At 52.6% G+C, this 25,168-nt stretch overlaps 1 protein-coding gene across 3 annotated transcripts in view; it reads left to right on the top strand.

The window, feature by feature from the left end:
• The window catches only part of KIFC2 (kinesin family member C2), a 153,257-nt gene that overhangs the window by 61,231 nt on the left and 66,858 nt on the right, over nt 1–25,168 (top strand). For all 3 annotated transcript variants that reach the window (XM_083145078.1, XM_083145079.1, XM_083145080.1), the window contains 4 exons: nt 3,251–3,435; nt 3,548–3,613; nt 4,157–4,285; nt 17,450–17,647. In XM_083145078.1, the coding sequence (XP_083001204.1) occupies nt 3,251–3,435; nt 3,548–3,613; nt 4,157–4,285; nt 17,450–17,647 (578 nt within the window). The remainder of the gene's footprint in view (nt 1–3,250; nt 3,436–3,547; nt 3,614–4,156; nt 4,286–17,449; nt 17,648–25,168) is intronic.

Genomic DNA, 25,168 nt, shown 5'->3' with positions numbered 1-25,168 from the left:
GGGAGAGACTGCAGGGGGGTGACAGGTCAGTCCCTGGGAGAGGGGAGAGACTGCAGGGAGGTGACAGGTCAGTCCCTGGCAGAGGGGGGAGACTGCAGGGAGGTGACAGGTCAGTCCCTGGGAGAGGAGGGAGACTGCAGGGAGGTGACAGGTCAGTCCCTGGGAGAGGGGAGAGACTGCAGGGAGGTGACAGGTCAGTCCCTGGGAGAGGGGAGAGACTGCAGGGAGGTGACAGGTCAGTCCCTGGGAGAGGGGAGAGACTGCAGGGAGGTGAGTGACAGGTCAGTCCCTTGCAGAGGGGGGAGAGACTGCAGGGGGGTGACAGGTCAGTCCCTGGCAGAGGGGAGAGACTGCAGGGAGGGGACAGGTCAGTCCCTGGCAGAGGGGGGAGACTGCAGGGAGGTGAGTGACAGGTCAGTCCCTGGCAGAGGGGAGAGACTGCAGGGAGGTGACAGGTCAGTCCCTGGCAGAGAGGGGAGAGACTGCAGGGAGGTGACAGGTCAGTCCCTGGGAGGGGGGAGAGACTGCAGGGAGGTGACAGGTCAGTCCCTGACAGAGGGGAGAGACTGCAGGGAGGGGGCAGGTCAGTCCCTGGGAGGGGGGAGAGACTGCAGGGAGGTGACAGGTCAGTCCCTGACAGAGGGGAGAGACTGCAGGGAGGTGACAGGTCAGTCCCTGGGAGAGGAGGGAGACTGCAGGGAGGTGACAGGTCAGTCCCTGGGAGAGGGGAGAGACTGCAGGGAGGTGACAAGTCAGTCCCTGGCAGAGGGGGGAGACTGCAGGGAGGTGAGTGACAGGTCAGTCCCTTGCAGAGGGGAGAGACTGCAGGGAGGTGACAGGTCAGTCCCTTGCAGAGGGGAGAGACTGCAGGGAGGTGACAGGTCAGTCCCTGGCAGAGGGGAGAGACTGCAGGGAGGTGACAGGTCAGTCCCTGGCAGAGGGGAGAGACTGCAGGGAGGTGACAGGTCAGTCCCTGGGAGAGGGGAGAGACTGCAGGGAGGTGACAGGTCAGTCCCTGGGAGAGGGGAGAGACTGCAGGGGGGTGACAGGTCAGTCCCTGGGAGAGGGGAGAGACTGCAGGGAGGTGAGTGACAGGTCAGTCCCTGGCAGAGGGGAGAGACTGCAGGGAGGTGACAGGTCAGTCCCTGGCAGAGAGGGGAGAGACTGCAGGGAGGTGACAGGTCAGTCCCTGGCAGAGGGGGGAGACTGCAGGGGGTGACAGGTCAGTCCCTGGCAGAGGGGAGAGACTGCAGGGAGGTGACAGGTCAGTCCCTGGCAGAGGGGGGAGACTGCAGGGAGGTGAGTGACAGGTCAGTCCCTGGCAGAGGGGAGAGACTGCAGGGAGGTGACAGGTCAGTCCTTGGGAGAGGGGAGAGACTGCAGGGAGGTGACAGGTCAGTCCCTGGGAGAGGGGAGAGACTGCAGGGAGGTGACAGGTCAGTCCCTGGGAGAGGGGAGAGACTGCAGGGAGGTGAGTGACAGGTCAGTCCCTGGGAGAGGGGAGAGACTGCAGGGAGGTGACAGGTCAGTCCCTGGCAGAGGGGAGAGACTGCAGGGAGGTGACAGGTCAGTCCCTGGCAGAGGGGAGAGACTGCAGGGAGGTGACAGGTCAGTCCCTGGCAGAGGGGGGAGACTGCAGGGAGGTGAGTGACAGGTCAGTCCCTGGCAGAGGGGAGAGACTGCAGGGAGGTGACAGGTCAGTCCCTGGGAGAGGGGAGAGACTGCAGGGAGGTGACAGGTCAGTCCCTGGGAGAGGGGGGAGACTGCAGGGAGGTGACAGGTCAGTCCCTGGCAGAGGGGAGAGACTGCAGGGAGGTGACAGGTCAGTCCCTGGCAGAGGGGAGAGACTGCAGGGAGGTGACAGGTCAGTCCCTGGCAGAGGGGAGAGACTGCAGGGGGTGACAGGTCAGTCCCTGGGAGAGGGGAGAGACTGCAGATAGGTGACAGGTCAGTCCCTGGGAGAGGGGAGAGACTGCAGATCGGTGACAGGTCAGTCCCTGGGAGAGGGGGGAGACTGCAGGGAGGTGACAGGCCAGGCCCTGGGAGGGGGGAGAGACTGCAGGGAGGTGACAGGTCAGTCCCTGGCAGAGGGGAGAGACTGCAGGGAGGTGACAGGTCAGTCCCTGGGAGAGGGGAGAGACTGCAGGGAGGTGACAGGTCAGTCCCTGGCAGAGGGGAGAGACTGCAGGGAGGTGAGTGACAGGTCAGTCCCTGGCAGAGGGGAGAGACTGCAGGGAGGTGACAGGTCAGTCCCTGGAAGAGGGGAGAGACTGCAGGGAGGTGACAGGTCAGTCCCTGGCAGAGGGGAGAGACTGCAGGGAGGTGAGTGACAGGTCAGTCCCTGGCAGAGGGGAGAGACTGCAGGGAGGTGACAGGTCAGTCCCTGGGAGAGGGGAGAGACTGCAGGGAGGTGACAGGTCAGTCCCTGGCAGAGGGGAGAGACTGCAGGGAGGTGAGTGACAGGTCAGTCCCTGGGAGAGGGGGGAGACTGCAGGGAGGTGACAGGTCAGTCCCTGGGAGAGGGGAGAGACTGCAGGGAGGTGACAGGTCAGTCCCTGGGAGAGGGGAGAGACTGCAGGGGGGTGACAGGTCAGTCCCTGGGAGAGGGGAGAGACTGCAGGGAGGTGAGTGACAGGTCAGTCCCTGGCAGAGAGGGGAGAGACTGCAGGGAGGTGACAGGTCAGTCCCTAGCAGAGGGGAGAGACTGCAGGGAGGTGACAGGTCAGTCCCTGGGAGGGGAGAGACTGCAGGGAGGTGACAGGTCAGTCCCTGGCAGAGGAGGGAGAGACTGCAGGGAGGTGACAGGTCAGTCCCTGGCAGAGGGGAGAGACTGCAGGGAGGTGAGTGACAGGTCAGTCCCTGGGAGAGGGGAGAGACTGCAGGGAGGTGACAGGTCAGTCCCTGGGAGAGGGGAGAGACTGCAGGGAGGTGACAGGTCAGTCCCTGGGAGAGGGGAGAGACTGCAGGGAGGTGACAGGTTAGTCCCTGGCAGAGGGGGGAGACTGCAGGGAGGTGACAGGTCAGTCCCTGGTAGAGGGGAGAGACTGCAGATAGGTGACAGGTCAGTCCCTGGGAGAGGGGAGAGACTGCAGATAGGTGACAGGTCAGTCCCTGGGAGAGGGGAGAGACTGCAGATAGGTGACAGGTCAGTCCCTGGCAGAGGGGAGAGACTGCAGGGAGGTGAAGAGTAAGTAAAGTGCAGGTGGTGGGGGGGGCACAGTTCGTATTGATCTTGATTTTGTCACCACAGGTGTCCTGTGCCCCCTGTACCCCATCTCCCCGGTGCCCCATGTTGGGGTTCACAAGCTGGTGGAGTCGATCAGTGTGCTGCAGGGGGAGAGGACCCAGCTGCAGGGGGAGATTGGGGGACTGAAGCAGGATATGGATGAGAAACAGAGGGAGCAGGAACGTCTGGCTCACAGTCTGCAGCAACAGGTATGGCAGCCTGGGCTGCGCAGGGGGAGGGGCAGCCAGGGCTGCGCAGGGGGCGGGGCACCATCCTAAGGGAGGAGATATCACTGACTGCTCTTCTCTTATATCTCATTAGATAGAGGACCTACAGGGGAGGATTGTGGAGCGGGAGGAGGAGCTGTCCCAGCTCAGGCTGGAGATGGTGAGTGTTCCAGCAATGGACGATTCTGGGGGGGGGGTGTGACCTTGTGCCCCGTACTGTCTCCCGCAGGGTGTGACCCTGTGCCCCATACTGCCTCCTGCAGGGTGTGACCCTGTGCCCTGTACTGTCATTACCCTGTGCCCCGTACTGTCTCCCATAGGGTGTGCCCCTGTGCCGCGTACTGTCTCCCGCAGGGTGTGACCCTGTGCCCTGTACTGTCATGACCCTGTGCCCCGTACTGTCTACCATAGGGTGTGCCCCTGTGCCCCGTACTGTCTCTCCCTGAGCCCCGTACTGTCATGACACTGTGCCCTGTACTGTCTCCCGCAGGGTGTGACCCTGTGCCCCGTACTGTCTACCATAGGGTGTGCCCCTGTGCCCCGTACTGTCTCTCCCTGAGCCCCGTACTGTCATGACACTGTGCCCTGTACTGTCTCCCCTGTGCCCCGTACTGTCTCTCCCTGAGCCTCGTACTGTCATGACCCTGTGCCCCGTACTGTCTCCCGCAGGGTGTGACCCTGTGCCCCGTACTGTCTCCCGCAGGGTGTGACGGATTCGGAGAAAGAAATCCAGAGTCTGAGTGTGGAGAACGAGGGCCTGAAACAGAGTCTGAGCGTCACTCAGGGGCTACTGGAGAAACTGGCTGCAGTGAACACTCGTCAGCTCGTCAAGGTAATTAGTATACTCTGTGCCTGTCACATGTTCTCATCATACATGTGCTGTAGAACACACATGTAATACCCCTCTAGATGGTGTTCTATGTTCTGGCGTTATACATGTTCCAGGTGATGCAGGCTGCTTTATTCTCTAGGCAAGAAAAGGAGAGAACCTCACTACCCTGCTCCTCACCCTGATCCTGCCCTGCTCCTCCCGATGCTCCCCACCCTGCTCCTCCCCCTGCTTCTCACACTACACCTCCCCCTGCTCCTCACACTACACCTCACCCTGCTCCTCCCGATGCTCCCCACCCTGCTCCTCCCCCTGCTTCTCACACTACACCTCCCCCTGCTCCTCATGCTACACCTCACCCTGCTCCTCCCTCTGCTTCTCACACTACACCTCACCCTGCTCCTCACCCTACACCTCACCCTGCCTCTCACACTACACCTCACCCTGCTACTCACACTACACCTCACCCTGCTCCTCACACTACACCTCACTACCCTGCTCCTCGCCCTGCTCCTGCCCTGCTCCTCCCGATGCTCCCCACCCTGCTCCTCCCCCTAGTCCTCACACTACTCCTGCCCTGCTCCTTGCCCTGCTCCTCACCCTGATCCTGCCCTGCTCCTCCCGATGCTCCCCACCCTGCTCCTCCCCCTGCTTCTCACACTACACCTCACCCTGCTCCTACCCCTGCTTCTCACACTACACCTCACCCTGCTCCTCACCCTACACCTCACTCTGCTCCTCACCCTGCCTCTCACACTACACCTCACACTACACCTCATCCTGCTCCTCACACTACACCTCACTACCCTGCTCCTCGCCCTGCTCCTCCCGATGCTCCTCCCCCTGCTCCTCACACTACACCTCACCCTGCTCCTCACACTACACCCCCACCCTGCTCCTCACCCTGATCCTGCCCTGCTCCTCCCGATGCTCCCCACCCTGCTCCTCCCGATGTTCCCCACCCTGCTCCTCACCCTGCTGCTCACACTGCACCTCACCCTGCTCCTTACACTACTTCTCACCCTGCTCCTCACCCTGCTCCTCACCTTACACCTCACACTACACCTCACCCTGGGTCACACTGAATCTCACCCTGCTCTCCACACTACTCCTCACCCTGCTCCTTACACTACTCCTCACCCTGCTCCTTACACTACTCCTTACCCTGCTCCTCACCCAGCTCCTCACACTAATCCTGCCCTGCTCCTCTCAATGCTCCCCACCCTGCTCCTCACCCTGGGTCACACTGATCCTCACACTGCACCTCACCCTACACCTTACCCTGCTACTCACACTACTCCTCACCCTGCTCCTTACCCTACTCCTCAACCTGCTCCTTACACTACTCCTCACCCTGCTTCTTACACTGCTCCTCACCCTGCTCCTGCTCCTTACACAACTCCTCAACCTGCTCCTTACCCTACTCCTCAACCTGCTCCTTACACTGCTCCTCACCCTGCTAGTCACACTACTCCTTACACTACTCCTCACCCTGCTCCTCACCCCGCTCCTCACACTAATCCTGCCCTGCTCCTCTCAATGCTCCACACCCTGCTCCTCACCCTGGGTCACACTGATCCTCACACTGCACCTCACCCTGCTTCTCACCCTGCTACTCACACTACTCCTCACCCTGCTCCTTACCCTACTCCTCAACCTGCTCCTTACACTACTCCTCACCCTGCTCCTCACACTACTCCTCAACCTGCTCCTTACACTACTCCTCAACCTGCTCCTTACCCTACTCCTCAACCTGCTCCTCACACTACTCCTCAACCTGCTCCTCACACTACTCCTCAACCTGCTCCTTACACTACTCCTCAACCTGCTCCTTACCCTACTCCTCAACCTGCTCCTTACACTGCTCCTCACACTACTCCTTACCCTACTCCTCAACCTGCTCCTTACACTGCTCCTCATCCGACCCGGCTCCCATTTACATCAATGGGGGATGTGCAACCTTCGCAGGTTGGACGGGGGGTGGACACACAGCCTGCGCTGCTGTCTGCTATACACTGCTCCTCAATCTGCTCCTCACACAGAATATCGCAGGTGCTTGCACCGATTTATATTGAGTAATCCTTTTTCAGAATTGTACTGCCGAAAATCGCTTTAGAACTGTAAAAAGCTGTTATTGTGAATTTATATCTGTGCTGGGTGCCAAACGAGGTCCTGACAGTCATTTAACCGACGTCGGGATCCCGACTGTTAAAACACCGACAGACGGGTACCCGACGGCCACCGGTTATTTTGCGAGAATAGCTTTTGCTTTTGATTCGATGTTAGATTCGATTTTCTATTAGATCTGGCATTAGATCTCTCCATTCGATTAGATCTGTACTTTTGCATTAGATATTGAATTCGATATACATTCATTGTACATTGTACACATTTGATTTACTGGATCGAATTCGATATTTCCTTGGCTGCACAGTAGATTTTTCTGTTTGATTTTGTGAAAATGGGAGCGCGCATTGAATCGTATGTCGATTGAAAGTGACACAAAAACCATTCGATTTCATTTAGGATTTGATTCTATTTTGCTTCTATAAGCAAAATCGAATCGAAATCGGGAAAAATCAATGCATGTGTACAGGGCTTAAGGCCACATGATAATGGCTTACAACATCTGAGAGCCAGCTTACCTGGAGATACCCCTGGCTTCTCCAATGGCACTCAGGTGTCAGCAATCCCTCCCAGGGCTGCCAAGAGAAATCCTGGGCCCCGGTACAACAGCGTCACGGGGCCCCCCTGGAGTGGCGAGCAACAGAAAAGAGGTGTGGCCATTAAAGGATATAGGGGTGTGTACCACACCATATACCCTTTATGCAACACAATAGTAGACCCCTTATACTTGCCCCTTACACATTATGCTACACAAAATTCAAATCGATTACTTCCTGCCCCGTTCGTATGCAGCAGTGTGGACAGAAGCGTGGGGTGGTGGATATGGGTTGCACCCATGGGAGTAAGGGGTCGTGGTCACGGATGGGCAGATAGCGCCAGGGTCCCTGCGGACGATGGAAACTAGGTAATAGCTCCCATCCTCCGCAAGGACCCCACTGCTGTCTGCCCATCCGTCACAGGGACCCTCTGCCCCCCTGCGCTGCCCAGACCCCTATGCCATACAGCAGGGGTGGCCAGCCCACGGATCCTCTCTCCAAGATCTGTGACTGGCACGATCATCCCCATTTGAAGCGCCGCCTCTGGAGTATAAGGATCCCAAGCTCACACACGCAGCAGGGAAAGCGGCAACAGTTCTGGCAAGAAGCAGCAGATGCCACTACTTGCAGTATCGCCGAGCTGAGCTGCCGGTATCTGCTGTGTCCCCCAAAGCTACAGATCCGGCACCAAGAGCAGCTGCATTGTGATGGCCAGCGGTATGTGCGGCTGGAGGGAGAGGGGGGATTGTGTCCATTAAACCTCTTTAATCTCATGTGATCCTGGGCAGTATGGTCCCACCCAGATCGCATTCCATATATGATCCGTCATAAATGGGCCCCATGTAGCCTGTTCCCTTCAAACACATTGGAGGTCATTCTGATTGTGGGTCATCTAAATACCTCAGATTTCACGCATGCGAACGGATGTTTTACATCATCATCGATTTGCAGCTTGTGTGCAGGGCAGTGCGGTCGCCGACCATCAAATCATTTCTCAAGCGCTCGCAGATCTAAGTCAGTCTCTGCTGTCTTAGATCTGTGGCGCTCCTGTACGAGAAGAGGGCGGGCAGCTGACATCCGGTGACATCAGCTGCCCTCCCCCGGCACCCACGTCATGGGAGTTCCCATGGGCGCAAACCATATCCACCACCCCACGCTTCCGTTCACACTGCTGCATGCGATCGGGGCAGCAAATAATCGGTTTTCCGCGTCCGCTCACACAAAGTGGCTGCACATGCACAACATCGCTCCCCTGTGTGACCGTGCGGGGGAGTGAACCAACCTGAATGAGGGCCATAGCCTGTTACACACACACATAGCCTGTTCCTTCACACATACAGTACATAGCCTGTCACACACACACACACACACACACACATACATAGCCTGTTACACACACACACACACATAGCCTGTTACACACACACACACACACACATATAGACATACATACATACATAGCCTGTTACACACACACACACACACACACACACACATAGGGCGGGATGTACTAATGCTTGCCGCCGCGGAAGTTGTCTTTTATCTCCGCGTTCCTGCGTTCTCGAATGCACTAAAGTAGCGGTGGTTTTGTTCTGCTCTTCAGTAGCCCGTCGGGGAGTATCGCGGGACACCCGCGACGAGACTTCCTCCTCATAGACGGCTGAGTAGAATTGTCACGGCTCACATGCACTAACAGCTGCACTGTTTGCTAAAAGCGATTAAAGCAGTGGGCATTAACGCCACAATAAGCTGGCGAATTTCCTCATTATTTTCTTGTATTATTTGTCTACAGCATATTTATTTGTATATAATATATATATATATATATATATATATATATATATATATACTCCAAATGAAGGCACTCCACACGATTCAATGCAGTTAAAATGCTGTATTTCAGATGCTCATTTCGGCGAAATGAGCATCTGAAATACAGCATTTTAACTGCATTGAATCGTGTGGAGTGCCTTCATTTGGAGTATAGATAAAGGATTTTAAGTGCACCCACCAAGCTGCATCACTTACTACATGGAGTGCCGGCATATTGCAAATATATATATATATATATATATATATATATATATATATATATATGTAATATTGCCAGCACTGGTACTTGGTGGATGGATAGGAGTATGTAAGGATGTAATTAAGTATTCTTTCATATTGGGTTATACAGAACCCTTTGACATTTTGCAAATCCCTTAAGGTACCGTGACCATCAACAAGTGCGCACTGCGCATGACGGCAAGGAAATAAACCTGCGCATGCGCAGTACAAAAAAAAACACACCATGACGGACGCACTGTCCGCAACTCCAGCAGGGAAGTCTGAAGTTTAGAGCATGAGGCGGACGAAGATGCACCAGGCAAACATAACGCAGCGTACAACAAACGTTAGGTAGGCGAAAAAATAATAATAAATTGCGAAATTTAGTACATCCCGCCCTACGCCTGTTACACACACATATATACATACACAGCCTGTTACACACACACATATACATACATACAAAGCCTGTTACACACACACACACACACACACACACACACACACACATATAGACATACATACATAGCCTGTTACACACACATATATACATACACAGCCTGTTACACACACACATATATACATACACAGCCTGTTACACACACATATACATACATACATACAAAGCCTGTTACACACACACACACACACACACACACACACATAGCCTTTTACACACCCACACATATATATACATACATACAAAGCCTGTTACACACACACACACACACACACATATAGACATACATACATAGCCTGTTACACACACATAGCCTGTCACACACACATATATACATACACAGCCTGTTACACACACACACACACACACACACACACACACATATATACATATATACAAAGCCTGTTACACACACACACAGCCTGTTACACACACATATATCCATACATACACAGCCTGTTACATACATACACACACACACACACACACACACACACACACACGCTTTTTGTCTGTTCCCCCTGTCCATAGCCATGCATTGCGGGCGGCATTACCTTTTGGAACAGGAACTTGGAGCAGGAGCAGGACAGCCATCGCTGACCGGGCTTAGGCAAATTCGGGGGCGTGGCCTAATCGCGGACCCGTGACCACGCCCCCTTTTTAAAAAACCCGATTTTTTTTTTGTGTGTTTGTCGGGACCTGGGCCCCCCTGGCAAGCCCGGGCCCAGGTAAAATGTACCCACCCCCCCTGCCTCTTGGCGGCCCTGATCCCTCCTAATGCTGACCCATCTGTGCCTCTCTCAACTGCACAACACTTTTATTGGCAAGCTGCTCAATCAGAGGTGTGTCACTCAGGTGCCAAAACGGAAAAAAATGTGTTGTGCAGTTGAGAGAGGCATAGATGGGTCAGCATTGGGAGGGATTGCTGACACCTGAGTGCCATTGGAGAAGCCAGGGCTATCTCCAGGTAAGCTGGGGGGGGGGGGGGAGTGGGGGTCCCCCAGAAACCAGGAGGGTTTCCCACCTTTCCGGGAGGCCAGGAGGGGGATTCGATTTTCGGGACCCACCCGGCCATTCCGGGAGGGAAGGCAACCCTGGGTTAGCACACCCTAACACTTTATTAACACTTTTTTTCCCTATCACATTGTATATATTTAGTATTATTTTAATCACACCTTTCACTTACTTATACCTCTTTTACACCGCCGTAAAACCCTGGGTCAGACCCGGGTCAGCGACTGTGTAAATGGGACACGCCGTGTCCTTATACAAGGGACTTCTATCCAGGTCCTGACCTGGGTAGAACACGGCTAGGATCTGGGTAGAGGGTGATGTAAATGAGTACGCCGGGTCAATGGGGGATGTGCAACCTTCGGACAGCAGAGTCCGCAGGTTGGACGGGGGGGGGGACACACAGCCTGCGCTGCTGTCTGCTATACTCTGCAGACAGCAACGGAGGAGGTGAATGGATGCCTGTGTGCGGCATCCATTCACCTCCCGGAAGACGGCTGGGGGGGTGCACGGGGGCTGGGGGCAGGCCAGCAGATTACCTTAGTGCTGGGCTTGCCCCCAGCGCACCGGTACTGGTCCCGGTGGCTGGGGGATGTGGCGTTGTAAAAGGGAGCAAACGCCGGGTCGCACCCGGCTTGAAGCGGGGATCAAAAACCCAGGTGTGACCCGGCGTTTTTGGTATAAAAGGGGTATTACATAGCACTTATGTGCTTCTTATAAACTCCTACTAACTTTCATTTGTGTGCTGCCCTGGAGTAGTCAGCCTGTGCCGGCATGTTGGGGGCCCACACCCCAGACCCATACCCAATATTAGGGACCCCCAGTGACAGAGAGGCCTTGACGTACGGCCTGGGGGCTTAGCCCTATATCTGCAGATATATGCAACCAAGATCTCTGTATTATTATCTGATTATTATGTGTATATCTCTCACTCAGTGTGCAATGGGATACAGAATGTTTTTTGCTAACCAGAATTACCCCTCCCTTTTAGCACCTGAGTGACATCACAATCTGATTGAGCAGCTTACCAACAAATGTGTTGTATTTGTTAGGTCTGATAAGCGCCTTTTGCTGGTGGGGGAGGTGTATCGGGAGGGGCAGTTAATTCAGGATGGACACGTGTGTATATATTCAGTATAGCTTGGGACACCAGTGCCTCAGGACGCTAGGGATCTAGTGTATGAAGGGTCTAGTTATAAAGGGTCAGCTTTAAATTAATAGCAGCGTTATACCGGCATTAACCCCTTGTGTGGTAGGTGTTGCTGGGGCAGGAGTAACCTAATAGGGCAGGTTTGTCCTGCCCCAGAAAAACCCACCACAGAACGTAGTCACCCTTCCGTCGCCCCCCCCCCCCCCCCCCCACTCCTAATCATAATTGCTCCAGCGATCGTTCGCCGGCGCCCCGCTGCTGCTGCCCCAGCCACCATTCACAGCAGACCGTGAGTAGGTGGCAGGCTCGGGGACGTTCAGGAGGACTTGGGAGCCAGAACTCCCGAGTCCCCCCGAGCTGCGCCGAACATCCCTGAGACCGCCGCCTGCTCACTGCAACTAATCGCGGCGGGGCCGGGGAGCTTCGGCATATGATCGCCAGAGCGGAGATGAGGAGCGACAGGAGGGGAGTGACCACTGTGGGGGGGTGCTCGGAGAGGTGATGCCCCACTGGTGCACACCTTCATATTGGTGGTATGCCCGGAAATATTCCAGGACAGCTCACTGCGGCAGCGCATCCGGGCATAACACTGAAAAGGTTAAACCGAAGGAATCCACAAGGAAAATAACAAACCAACATTTCCTCAGAAGGACGGAATTATAACCACAAGACTCAGGAACATAAGGTGGTCTCACGTGAGAACACCTGGACCAGGCCCACCACCCCTGCGGCTGAGAACATGAGGGTTGCTCCCAGGCCTACCCCTCATGGTGAGCATGGAGCTGTGGGGGGAAAGCACCAGGGCCCCCATACATGAATGTACTCCCCACTTTCTCATAACCACCTGTACTGCTGTCATGAGACGAGGACATTGATGATTTCTGCCTCAGGCCAGTTCAGTTTTTTCCTTGGTGCTCCAGGAAAGGGCTCGATTTTAGGAGCAGGACATTTCAGCCCTGATTAACTTTATTTAATTTTCTTATTTTTATTTTATCACTTTCATTTTACTGCTGCGCTATTGTAAAAAGCGCTATTCTAGAGCCGCACAGCGCCTGTGTTTGCCGCCAGGTCCCTGTCCTTCATGTTCAGTTGCCCCAGGACCTCCCTGGCACCGGGAGCAGCCGCCTGCAGCACAGTAATGGTAAGCAGACACCCGGTGTTCGATAAAAGCACTGTGACCTGCGATGGCGGTGGCAGCACTGCCTGGTACTGGCAGAGGTGCTAAGTTCATGCTGAGCCACCGCTAGGCCACCAGGGACATGTTTGCAAGAACTAAGTCCCGGGGAGGCTCCAGCAGGCCCGGCGACAAGGGGGGTCAAAGGGGACAACTGACCCAGGCCCCAAATTCAGCCCCACTTAGCCCCTGGGTCACTCATCCCTCTCTGCACCCAGCAGCCCGGCAATCAATTGCTGCGGGCGGCCGGCACTTGATTCCCCTTCCCCCTTCCGCCCCCCCAAACAAGAATCTTCGCGGCCGCCGCTGGGACTCGGGAGAGGGGAGGGCTCATGCTGTGGTGCCTGGGGGGGTCGGCACATGCAGCTCCCATCTGCGCCGTTTACACACTCACACACAGGCTGGAAAATGCCTTCAGCACCTGCACCGGCTCATGTCAGTGTCTGCAAGCGGAGTCCGGGAGCCTTCCGCAGCAGGCTCATGTCAGTGTGAGTGTGTAAGCAGCGTTGGCGGGAGCTGCATGTGCCACTGTGAACAAGAATTTAACCTGTCTGGCATTGAGCAGGTGATCCCTACTGGGCACGAACTCCCCCATGGGAACAATTATGCACTCCCCCGTGGCAAGGAGCATGTAACCCTCTGGCAAGGAGCATGTAATCCCCTGGCAAGAAGCATGTACCACCCTGGCAAGAGCATGTAACCCACTGGCACCGAACATGTAACCCACTGGCACCAAACATGTAACCCCCTGGCACCCAGCAAGAAACCCCTTGCATTGACCATGTAACTCCTGGCAATGAGCATGAACCCCTGGCAAAGAGCATGTAGGTAAGTGGCACTTATGTGGCATAATATGTAATGGGCATTACGGCATGTGGTATAATATAAAATGGGCTTTATGGCGTGTGATATAATATGTAATGGGCATTATGGCGTGTGGCCTAATGTGTAATGGGCATTACGGAGTGTGGCATAATGTGCAATGGGCATTATGGAGTGTGGCCTAATTATTATGGTGTGTGTTATAATATGTAATGGGCATTACGATGTGTGTTATAATATGTAATGGGCATTATGGCATGTGGCCTAAAGTGTAATGGGCATTATGGTGTGTGGCCTAATATGTAATGGGCATTACGGTGTGTGGCATAATGTCTAATGGGCATTACGGTGTGTAGCATAATGTGTAGTAGCTATCAGTTCAGAAGTGATACTGTCTGCACTGGGGGCAGCCGTTATATGGGACTTCTTGCCACCAATACGCCCACCACCCATCCCTGCTCCACACAACTACTAGTGATTGAGGGGGTGGGAGGGCCCCCAGAAATATCAGTGTATGGGGCCCCAAGATTTCTGTTGCCGGCCCTGGGCTCCAGGGCTGACAGGGGACAGAAACACCCACCGCCCCACTGCCCCAGGGCCCCTGGCCAGGCTGACTAGTCGGTAGGGATGAATGCTTTGGCCAGGGGGACTTGTATAAAAAGTCTCCCCCCGGCTGTCGCATTACCCTGCTGGCTGGTTGGGCCTGGGGCTGGTTCTTAAAATACGGGGGACCCCTACTCATTTTGTCCCCCGTATTTTGGGAACCAGACTCGGCCCTGGAGCTGGTTTTAAAAAATAGGGGAACCCCTATTTGCCCTATTCAGCCTGGTGCTGGTTACGCCGTTTTTTAAAAATATTTATATTTCAATTTTTTTTTACACTGAAGCCTGCACGGATCTGACTGATCCGTGCAGGCTTCTGCAAAATACACAGGAAAATAAAGTGTATTTTCCTGCCGTATTTGGCCTGCCATTCAAGGCCGTTTTACGCCAATTAGCGGCCGTATTTTCAATACGGCCGCTTAGTAAATCAGGAATCACCATTCTTTTGAATAGTGATTCCTGTCGTATTCTATTGATAGTATATTAATTCATATTTGTAAATATAAATACGAATGTCCCATCAATACGAATACGAAAATTCATATTTTTGGCATAGTAAGTACCAAAAATATGAATACGGCCAAAAAATTCGTATTTTCCTATGAAAATATGATTTTTTTTCTACGAATTCAGCTTAGTAAATCCTCATCTCCTCTCTGGTCCTCTTCACTCTATCCTTATCCCCGCGGTCTCCTCATCTCCTCTCTGGTCCTCTCCACTCCATCCTCATCCCCGATGTCTCCTCATCTCCTCTCTGGTCCTCTCCACTCTATCCTCATCCCCGCTGTCTCCTCATCTCCTCTCTGGTCCTCTCCAGTCTATCCTTATCCCTGCTGTCAACTCATCTCCTCTCTGGACCTCTCCAGCCTATCATCATCCCTGCTGTCACCTCATCTCCTCTCTGGCCCTCTACAGTGTATTCTCATCCCTGATGTCCCTTTATCTATTCTCTGGCCCTATACAATCAATCCTCATCCCTGTTGTTTCCTCATGTCCTCTTGGGTCCTCTCCAGTATGTCATCATCCCTGAAGTCTAATGTCTTCTATGGTCCTCTCCACTCTATCCTCATCCCTGCTGTCTCATCTTGTCTCTGGTCCTCTCCAGTCTATCATCATCTCCGCTGTCTTCTCTCTTCTCTGGTCCTCTCCACTCTATCCTCATCCCCGCTGTCTCATCTCCTCTCTGGTCCTCTCCACTCTATCCTCATCCCCGCTGTCTCATCTCCTCTCTGGTCCTCTCCAGTCTATCATCATACCTGCTGTCTCCTCATCTCCTCTCTGGTCCCCTCCACTCTATCCTCATCTCCTCTCTGGTCCCCTCCACTCTATCCTCATCCCCTCTGTCTCATCTCCTCTCTGGTCCCCCCCACTCTATCCTCATCCCTGCTGTCTCATCTCCTCTCTGTTCCCCTCCACTCTATCCTCATCCCCGCTGTCACCTCATCTCCTCTCTGGTCCCCTCCACTCTATCCTCATCCCCGCTGTCTCATCTCCTCTCTGGTCCTCTCCACTCTATCCTCATCCCTGCTGTCACCTCATCTCCTCTCTGGTCCTCTCCAGTCTATCATCATCCCTGCTGTCACCTCATCTCGTCTCTGGTCCTCTCCACTCTATCCTCATCCCCGCTGTCTCCTCATCTCCTCTCTGGTCCTCTCCAGTCTATCATCATCCCTGCTGTCACCTCATCTCGTCTCTGGTCCTCTCCACTCTATCCTCATCCCCGCTGTCTCCTGATCTCCTCTCTGGTCCTTTCCAGTCTATCCTCATCCCCGCTGTCTCCTCATCTCCTCTCTGGTCCTCTCCACTCCATCCTCATCCCTGCTGTCACCTCATCTCCTCTCTGGTCCTCTCCAGTCTATCATCATCCCTGCTGTCACCTCATCTCGTCTCTGGTCCTCTCCACTCTATCCTCATCCCTGCTGTCACCTCATCTCCTCTCTGGACCTCTCCAGCCTATCATCATCCCTGCTGTCACCTCATCTCCTCTCTGGCCCTCTACAGTGTATTCTCATCCCTGATGTCCCTTTATCTATTCTCTGGCCCTATACAATCAATCCTCATCCCTGTTGTTTCCTCATGTCCTCTTGGGTCCTCTTCAGTATGTCATCATCCCTGAAGTCTAATGTCTTCTATGGTCCTCTCCACTCTATCCTCATCCCTGCTGTCTCATCTCGTCTCTGGTCCTCTCCAGTCTATCATCATCCCCGCTGTCTTCTCTCTTCTCTGGTTCTCTCCACTCTATCCTCATCCCCGCTGTCTCATCTCCTCTCTGGTCCTCTCCACTCTATCCTCATCCCCGTGGTCTCATCTCCTCTCTGGTCCTCTCCACTCTATCCTCATCCCTGCTGTCTCCTCATCTCCTCTCTGGTCCCCTCCACTCTATCCTCATCCCTGCTGTCTCCTCATCTCCTCTCTGGTCCCCTCCACTCTATCCTCATCCCCTCTGTCTCATCTCCTCTCTGGTCCCCCCCACTCTATCCTCATCCCTGCTGTCTCATCTCCTCTCTGTTCCCCTCCACTCTATCCTCATCCCCGCTGTCTCCTCATCTCCTCTCTATCCTCATCCCTGCTGTCACCTCATCTCCTCTCTGGTCCTCTCCAGTCTATCATCATCCCTGCTGTCACCTCATCTCCTCTCTGGTCCCCTCCACTCTATCCTCATCCCCGCTGTCCCCTCATCTCCTCTCTGGTCCTCTCCAGTCTATCATCATCCCTGCTGTCTCCTCATCTCGTCTCTGGTCCTCTCCAGTCTATCCTCATCCCCGCTGTCTCATCTCCTCTCTGGTCCTCTCCAGTCTATCATCATCCCCGCTGTCTCCTCATCACCTCTCTGGTCCCCTCCACTCTATCCTCATCCCTGCTGTCTCCCCATCTCCTCTATGGTCCGCTCCACTCTATCCTCATCCCTGCTGTCTCCCCATCTCCTCTCTGGTCCCCTCCACTCTATCCTCATCCCTGCTGTCTCCCCATCTCCTCTCTGGTCCCCTCCACTCTATCCTTATCCATGAGGTCTCCTCATCTCCTCACTTGCTGCTTCTGTATCATCCACACAGAGGCATTATATCTGGTTGTGAAAGGTTCCATGCTGCCCATTTCTGGTTTCTTGTTATTGCTATTTAGCAGGTATTACATATTCATACATTTCTCTTCTGCCAGTCCTGCTCTGTGCATCATTCTCTATGTTCAATATTTATATGGTGCATAATGTTTCTCCATCTGCTTTTTTATTGCAGGAGAATGAGGACCTGCGCACTAAGGTGCATCATCTAGAGACATCTTTGCAGGAGAAGGTGGAACAGCTGGTGTACACTAAAGGTCGCATGGACACCTTGAAATGGCGCAAGGATGAAGAGACCCATCAGCTGGAGGAGAAGATCCATGGACTACAGATAACCCTAGAAAATGTGACAAAAAGACCCCCAGACATACAGGTGGGGAGACACATAGTCTAGTACAGGTGGGGAGACACATAGTCTAGTCTAGTACAGGTGGGGAGACACATAGTCTAGTACAGGTAGGGAGACACATAGTATAGTACAGGTGGGGAGACACATAGTCTAGTCTAGTACAGGTGGGGAGACACATAGTCTAGTACAGGTAGGGAGACACATAGTCTAGTCTAGTACAGGTGGGGAGACACATAGTCTAGTACAGGTAGGGAGACACATAGTCTAGAACAGGTGGGGAGACACATAGTCTAGTCTAGTACAGGTGGGGAGACACATAGTCTAGTACAGGTGGGGAGACACATAGTCTAGTACAGGTGGGGAGACACATAGTCTAGTACAGGTAGGGAGACACATAGTCTAGTACAGGTGGGGAGACACAAAGTCTAGTACAGGTGGGGAGACACATAGTCTAGTCTAGTACAGGTGGGGAGACACATAGTCTAGTACAGGTTTGACATTTACTATCCCGAAAAGATGGAAATTCATATTCGTATTGATAGCACATCAATACGAATACGAATTGCCGTATTTTCGGGATAGTAAATGTAAAAAATAAGTGTATTTCTGGATACAAATACACCTATTTTTAACAAATTTCCTTTAGTAAATTTCCCCCATAGTCTAGTACAGGTGGGGAGACACATAGTCTAGTCTAGTACAAGTGGAGAGACACATAGTCTAGTACAAGTGGGGAGACACATAGTTTAGTCTAGTACAGGTGGGGAGACACATAGTCTAGTCTAGTACAGGTGGGTAGACACATAGTCTAGTACAGGTAGGGAGACACACAGTCTAGTACAGGTGGGGAGACACATAGGCTAGTCTAGTACAGGTGGTAGTACAGGTGGGGAGACACATAGTCTAGTACAGGTAGGGAGACACACAGTCTAGTACAGGTGGGGAGACACATAGGCTAGTCTAGTACAGGTGGTAGTACAGGTGGGGAGACACATAGTCTAGTACAGATGGGGAGACACAGTATAGTCTAGTACAGGTGGGGAGACACATAGTCTAGTCTAGTCTAGTACAGTACAGGTGGGGAGACACATAGTCTAGTACAGGTGGGGAGACACATAGTCTAGTCTAGTACAGGTGGGGAGACACATAGTCTAGTCTAGTACAGGTGGGAGACACATAGTCTAGTCTAGTACAGGTGGGGAGAAACATAGTCTAGGCTAGTACAGGTGATAATACAGGTGGGGAGACACAGTCTAGTACAGGTGGGGAGACACATAGGCTAGTCTAGTACAGGTGGTAGTACAGGTGTGGAGACACATAGTCTAGTACAGGTGGGGAGACACAGTCTATTCTAGTGCAGGTGGGGAGACACATAGTCTAGTCTAGTACAGTACAGGTGGGGAGACACATCGTCTAGTACAGGTGGGGAGACACATCGTCTAGTACAGGTGGGGAGACACATAGTCTAGTCTAGTACAGGTGGGGAGACACATAGTCTAGTACAGGTGGGGAGACACATAGGCTAGTCTAGTACAGGTGGTAGTACAGGTGTGGAGACACATAGTCTAGTACAGGTGGGGAGACACAGTCTATTCTAGTGCAGGTGGGGAGACACATAGTCTAGTCTAGTACAGTACAGGTGGGGAGACACATCGTCTAGTACAGGTGGGGAGACACATCGTCTAGTACAGGTGGGGAGACACATAGTCTAGTCTAGTACAGGTGGGGAGACACATAGTCTAGTACAGGTGGAGAGACACATAGTCTAGTACAGGTGGGGAGACACATAGTCTAGTACAGGTGGGGAGACACATAGTCTAGTACAGGTGGGTAGACACATAGTCTAATACAGGTGAGGAGACACAGTCTAGTCTAGTCTAGTACAGGTGGGGAGACACATAGTCTAGTACAGGTGGGGAGACACATAGTCTAGTACAGGTGGGGAGACACATAGTCTAGTCTATTCTAGTACAGGTGGGGAGACACATAGTCTAGTACAAGTGGAGAGACACATAGTCTAGTACAGTAGGGGAGACCCATAGTCTAGTCTAGTACAGGTGAGGAGACACATAGTCTAGTCTAGTACAGGTGGGGAGACATATAGTCTAGTACAGGTGGGGAGACACATAGTCTAGTACAGGTGGGGAGACACATAGGGGGACATTTACCAAAATGGATTCGTAGAAAAAAGGTGTATTCGTAGGGAGAAATACACCTTTTTTTTACGAATTTGTATTTTCGGGATTTACAATCCCAAAAATACAACAATTCGTAGTCCTAAAGATGGAACATTCGTATTTGTATTTACAAATACGAATGTCCTTCACCATCGATAGGATACGACAGAAATCACCATTCAAAAGAATGGTGGTCCCTGATGTACTAAGCAGCCGTACTGATAATACGGCTGCTTAGTGGTGTAAAACAGGCATGCAAATACGACAGGAAAATAGAACACCATTTTCCTGTTCTATTTGCTTTAAGCCTGCACGGATCAGTCAGATCCGTGCAGGCTTCAGTGTAAAAAAATAGAAAAATTAAATAAATAAAAAAAAAAACGTCGTGGGGTCCCCCCCACAGCCGAAACCAGCACCAGGCTGAAGGAGCCGGGGCCGGTAATTAAAAATCAGGGAACCCGACAAATAGGGGTTCCCCGATTTTTAACAACCAGCCCCAGGCTCCAGGTCCGGGGCTGGTTCCCAAAATACGGGGGACAAAATGACTAGGGGTCCCCCGTATTTTAAGAACCAGCCCCAGGCACAACCAGCCAGCAGGGTAATGTCACAGCCGGGGGACACTTATAATATAAGGTCCCGCGGCCAAAACATTAACCCTACCGACCAGTCAGCCTGGCCAGGGGCCCTGGGGGAGTGGGGACCCCCCCAATGAAGGGGTCCCCCCTCCAGGACTTACCTGACCAGGCTGAAGCCTGGTACTGTCCCCGGTGCCCCTGGGCGGTGGGCATCGGGCTGATTATGGTGTAAAAAAAAAGATAAAACTATTGTTTTTTACTGTGGCACTACAAGTGCCAGCAAGCTGGGACTTGGAGAACCACAAGTCCCAGCCTGCTAGGCATTAAAGGGCCCGCTGGCACTTGTAGTTCCACAGTTAAAAAAATAGTGCACAAAACACACTGACACACATTTGAAATAAAAGTTTAATACACACATCACAAACACACTGATACTTACCTATCTTGATCCCGTCGGTAGGTCGCTGGCTCCGGTGTCGGCGGCTCCGGTGTCGGCGGCTCCAGTGTCGGCGGCTTCGGGTCGGCGGCTCCGAGGTCGGCGTCCTGTCTGAAGAAAATCCATGTTGGACCTGTGGAAGTAAATCCTACTCACCAGGTCCTCCATGGATGGTCTTCTGTCTTCTCTCTTCTTTTCCAGGACTTTATTCTTTCTCTTCTGTCTTCTGTCTTCTTCTTTGTTTACGCTGCCGGCTGTCGGGACTTTCAGAGCTGGAGAGATGTTGCCTCCTCGACGTCTGGACTAAGAATGAATTCTAGCCAATCAGGAGCCGCCTAGTGGCCAATCAGGAGCCAAGAAAGTCGGCTCCTGATTTGCCGCTGGCCAATGGAAATCATTCTGAGGAGAGGCGCCGAGTATGAAACATCTCTGCATCTCTCCTCAGTGCGATGCGGACAGTGCGGGGACCGGCGACAGCTGTGAAGATTACCTGGACTACGGCGGGCCAAGACAAGACTTCTTCAGCACAGGACCAGGTGAGTAGGATTTCCTTCCACAGCTCCAACATGGATTTCTTCGGACCCGGACACCGCCATGGACCTGGAGGACGACACGGACCACCGACATGGACCTGGAGGACGACACGGACCGCCGACATGGACCTGAAGGACGACACAGGACACCGGACACCAGGACAGAGGGCTACCTACGGGATCAAGATAGGTAAGTATCAGTGTGTGTGTAATGTATGTATTAAACTTTTATTTTCATTGTGTCAGTGTGTGTTTATTGTACTATTTTTTTAACTGTGGAACTACAAGTGCCAGCGGGCCCTTTAATGCCCAGCAGGCTGGCACTTGTGGTTCTCCAAGTCCCAGCTTGTTGGGGAGGCTTGCTGGCACTTGTAGTGCCACAGTAATAAAACAATAGTTTAATCTTTTTTTTACACTTGAATCAGCCCGATGCCCACCGCCCAGGGGCATCGGGGACAGTACCAGGCTTCAGCCTGGTCAGGTAAGTCCTGGAGGGGGGGGGACCCCTTCATTGGGGGGGTCCCCACTCCCCCAGGGCCCCTGGCCACGCTGACTGGTCGGTAGGGATGAATGCTTTGGCCGGGGGGACTTGTATAAAAAGTCTCCCCCCAGCTGTGGCATTACCCTGCTGGCTGGTTTTGCCTGGGGCTGGTTCTTAAAATACGGGGGACCCCTAGTCATTTTGTCCCCCGTATTTTGGGAACCAGCCCCAGAGCAGGAGCCTGGGGCTGGTTGTTAAAAATCGGGGAACCCCTATTTGTTGGGTTCCCTGATTTTTAATTACCGGCTCCAGGCTCTGTCAGCCTGGTGCTGGTTTCGGCTGTGGGGGGGGGACCCCACGCCGTTTTTTTTAAATATTTATTTATTTGTCTTTTTTTTTTTACACTCTGCAGCCTGCACGGATCTGACTGATCCGTGCAGACTGCTAGAAAAATTCGTATTAGTGGCCGTATATATGGCCAGCTAATACGAATGAATACGACATCGGAGGGTTACAAAGCAGTCGTATATGACTGCTTTGTAAATGACCCTCCGGAACACGACTTTGCATACGACTGAAACAGTCGTATGCAGTCGTAGGGAAAATACTAATACGAAAAACTAGGTTTTTCATATTAGTAAATTTCCCCCATAGTCTAGTACAGGTGGGGATACATATAGTCTAATACAGGTGAGGAGACACAGTCTAGTCTAGTCTAGTACAGGTGGGGAGACACATAGTCTAGTACAGGTGGGGAGAAACATAGTCTAGTACAGGTGGGGAGACACATAGTCTAGTACAGGTGGGTAGACACATAGTATAGTACAGGTGGGGATACATATAGTCTAATACAGGTGAGGAGACACAGTCTAGTCTAGTCTAGTACAGGTGGGGAGACACATAGTCTAGTACAGGTGGGGAGGCACATAGTCTAGTCTATTCTAGTACAGGTGGGGAGACACATAGTCTAGTCTAGTACAAGTGGAGAGACACATAGTCTAGTACAGGTGGGGAGACCCATAGTCTAGAACAGGTGGGGAGACCCATAGTCTAGAACAGGTGGGGAGACACATAGTCTAGTCTAGTACAGGTGGGGAGACACAGTCTAGTCTAGTCTAGTACAGGTGGGGAGACACATAGTTTAGTCTAGTACAAGTGGAGAGACACATAGTCTAGTACAGGTGGGGAGACCCATAGTCTAGTCTAGTACAGGTGGGGAGACACATAGTCTAGTCTAGTACAGGTGGGGAGACACATAGGGGGAAATTTACCAAAATGGATTCGTAGAAAAAAGGTGTATTCGTAGGGAGAAATACACCTTTTTTTTACGAGTTTGTATTTTCGGGATTTACAATCCCCAAAATACAACAATTCGTAGTCCTAAAGATGGAACATTCGTATTTGTAGTTACAAATACGAATGTCTACACCATCGATAGGATACGACAGAAATCACCATTCAAAAGAATGGTGGTTTCTGATTTACTAAGCAGCCGTACTGACAATACGGCTGCTTAGTGGTGTGAAACACCCACGCAAATACGACAGGAAAATAGAACACCATTTTCCTGTTCTATTTGCGTTTTAGCCTGCACGGATCAGTCAGATCCGTGCAGGCTACAGTGTAAAAAAATAGAAAAATAAATAAATTAAAAAAAAAAAACGGCGTGGGGTCCCCCCCACAGCCATAACCAGCACCAGGCTGAAGGAGCCGGGGCCGGTAATTAAAAATCAGGGAACCCGACAAATAGGGGTTCCCCGATTTTTAACAACCAGCCCCAGGCTCCAGGTCCGGGGCTGGTTCCCAAAATACGGGGGACAAAATGAGTAGGGGTCCCCCGTATTTTAAGAACCAGCCCCAGGCACAACCAGCCGGCAGGGTAATGTCACAGCCGGGGGACACTTATTTATATAAGGTCCCGCGGCCAAAACATTCTCCCTACCGACCAGTCAGCCTGGCCAGGGGCCCTGGGGGAGTGGGGACCCCCCCAATGAAGGGGTCCCCTCCCTCCAGGACTTACCTGACCAGGCTGAAGCCTGGTGCTGTCCTCGATGCCCCTGGGCGGTGGGCATCGAGCTGATAAATGTAGTAAAAAAAAGATGAACCTATTGTTTTTTACTGTGGCACTACAAGTGCCAGCAAGCCTCCCCAGCAAGCTGGGACTTGGAGAACCACAAGTCCCAGCCTGCTGGGCATTAAAGGGCCCGCTGGCACTTGCAGTTCTACAGTTAAAAAAATAGTGCACAAAACACACTGACACACTTTTAAAATAAAACTTTATTACACACAAAGCCCACACATACTAATACTTACCTATCTTCTTCCCATAGGTCGCCCTGGTCCTGTGTCGGCGTCTTCCTCCATGTCGACGTCGCTGTCGGCGATGGTGTCCCCGTCCCGATTCGACGAAATCCATTTGGGAAGCTGTGGAAGGAAACCATACTCACCTGTCCCAGCGCGACGTAGTCCAGGTAAGGGTCTTTGCAAAAAAATAAACCGAACACCCCGAAACCAAACCGGACTGACGGAGACGCACGTGTGTTTGTTTACATCGTGCGGCTCCGCCTCCCGAATGCCGCTATTGGCCGCCTTGCGGCCTAGCGGCTCCTGATTGGCCGCTAGGCCGCAAGGCGGCCAATAGCGGCATTCGGGAGGCGGAGCCGCACGATGTAAACACCGTGCGTCTCCGTCAGTCCGGTTTGGTTTCGGGGTGTTCGGTTTATTTTTTTGCAAAGACCCTTACCTGGACTACGTCGCGCTGGGACAGGTGAGTATGGTTTCCTTCCACAGCTTCCCAAATGGATTTCGTCGGATCCGGACGGGGACACCATCTATTTTTTTTTACACCTTGCAGCCTGCACGGATCTGACTGATCCGTGCAGACTGCTAGAAATAATTCGTATTAGCGGCCGTATATACGGCCGCTAATACGAATCATTACACCATCGGAGGGTTACAAAGCAGTCGTATATGACTGCTTTGTAACTGATCCTCCGGAACACGACTTTGCATACGACTTAAACAGTCGTATGCAGTCGTAGGGAAACTACCAATACGAAAAACTAGGTTTTTCATATTGGTAAATTTCCCCCATAGTGGGGAGGCACATAGTCTAGTCTATTCTAGTACAGGTGGGGAGACACATAGTTTAGTCTAGTACAGGTGGGGAGACCCATAGTCTAGTCTAGTACAGGTGGTGAGACCCATAGTCTAGTCTAGTACAGGTGGTGAGACCCATAGTCTAGTCTAGTACAGGTGGTGAGACCCATAGTCTAGTCTAGTACAGGTGGGGAGACACATAGTCTAGTCTAGTACAGGTGGGGAGACACATAGTCTAGTCTAG

This window comes from Crinia signifera, chromosome 5, assembly GCF_055691185.1.
Source record: "Crinia signifera chromosome 5, ASM5569118v1, whole genome shotgun sequence".
Taxonomy (NCBI): Eukaryota; Metazoa; Chordata; class Amphibia; order Anura; family Myobatrachidae; genus Crinia; species Crinia signifera.
Note: the sequence above shows the minus strand (reverse complement) of the source record. Positions and strands in the feature narration are given on the sequence as shown.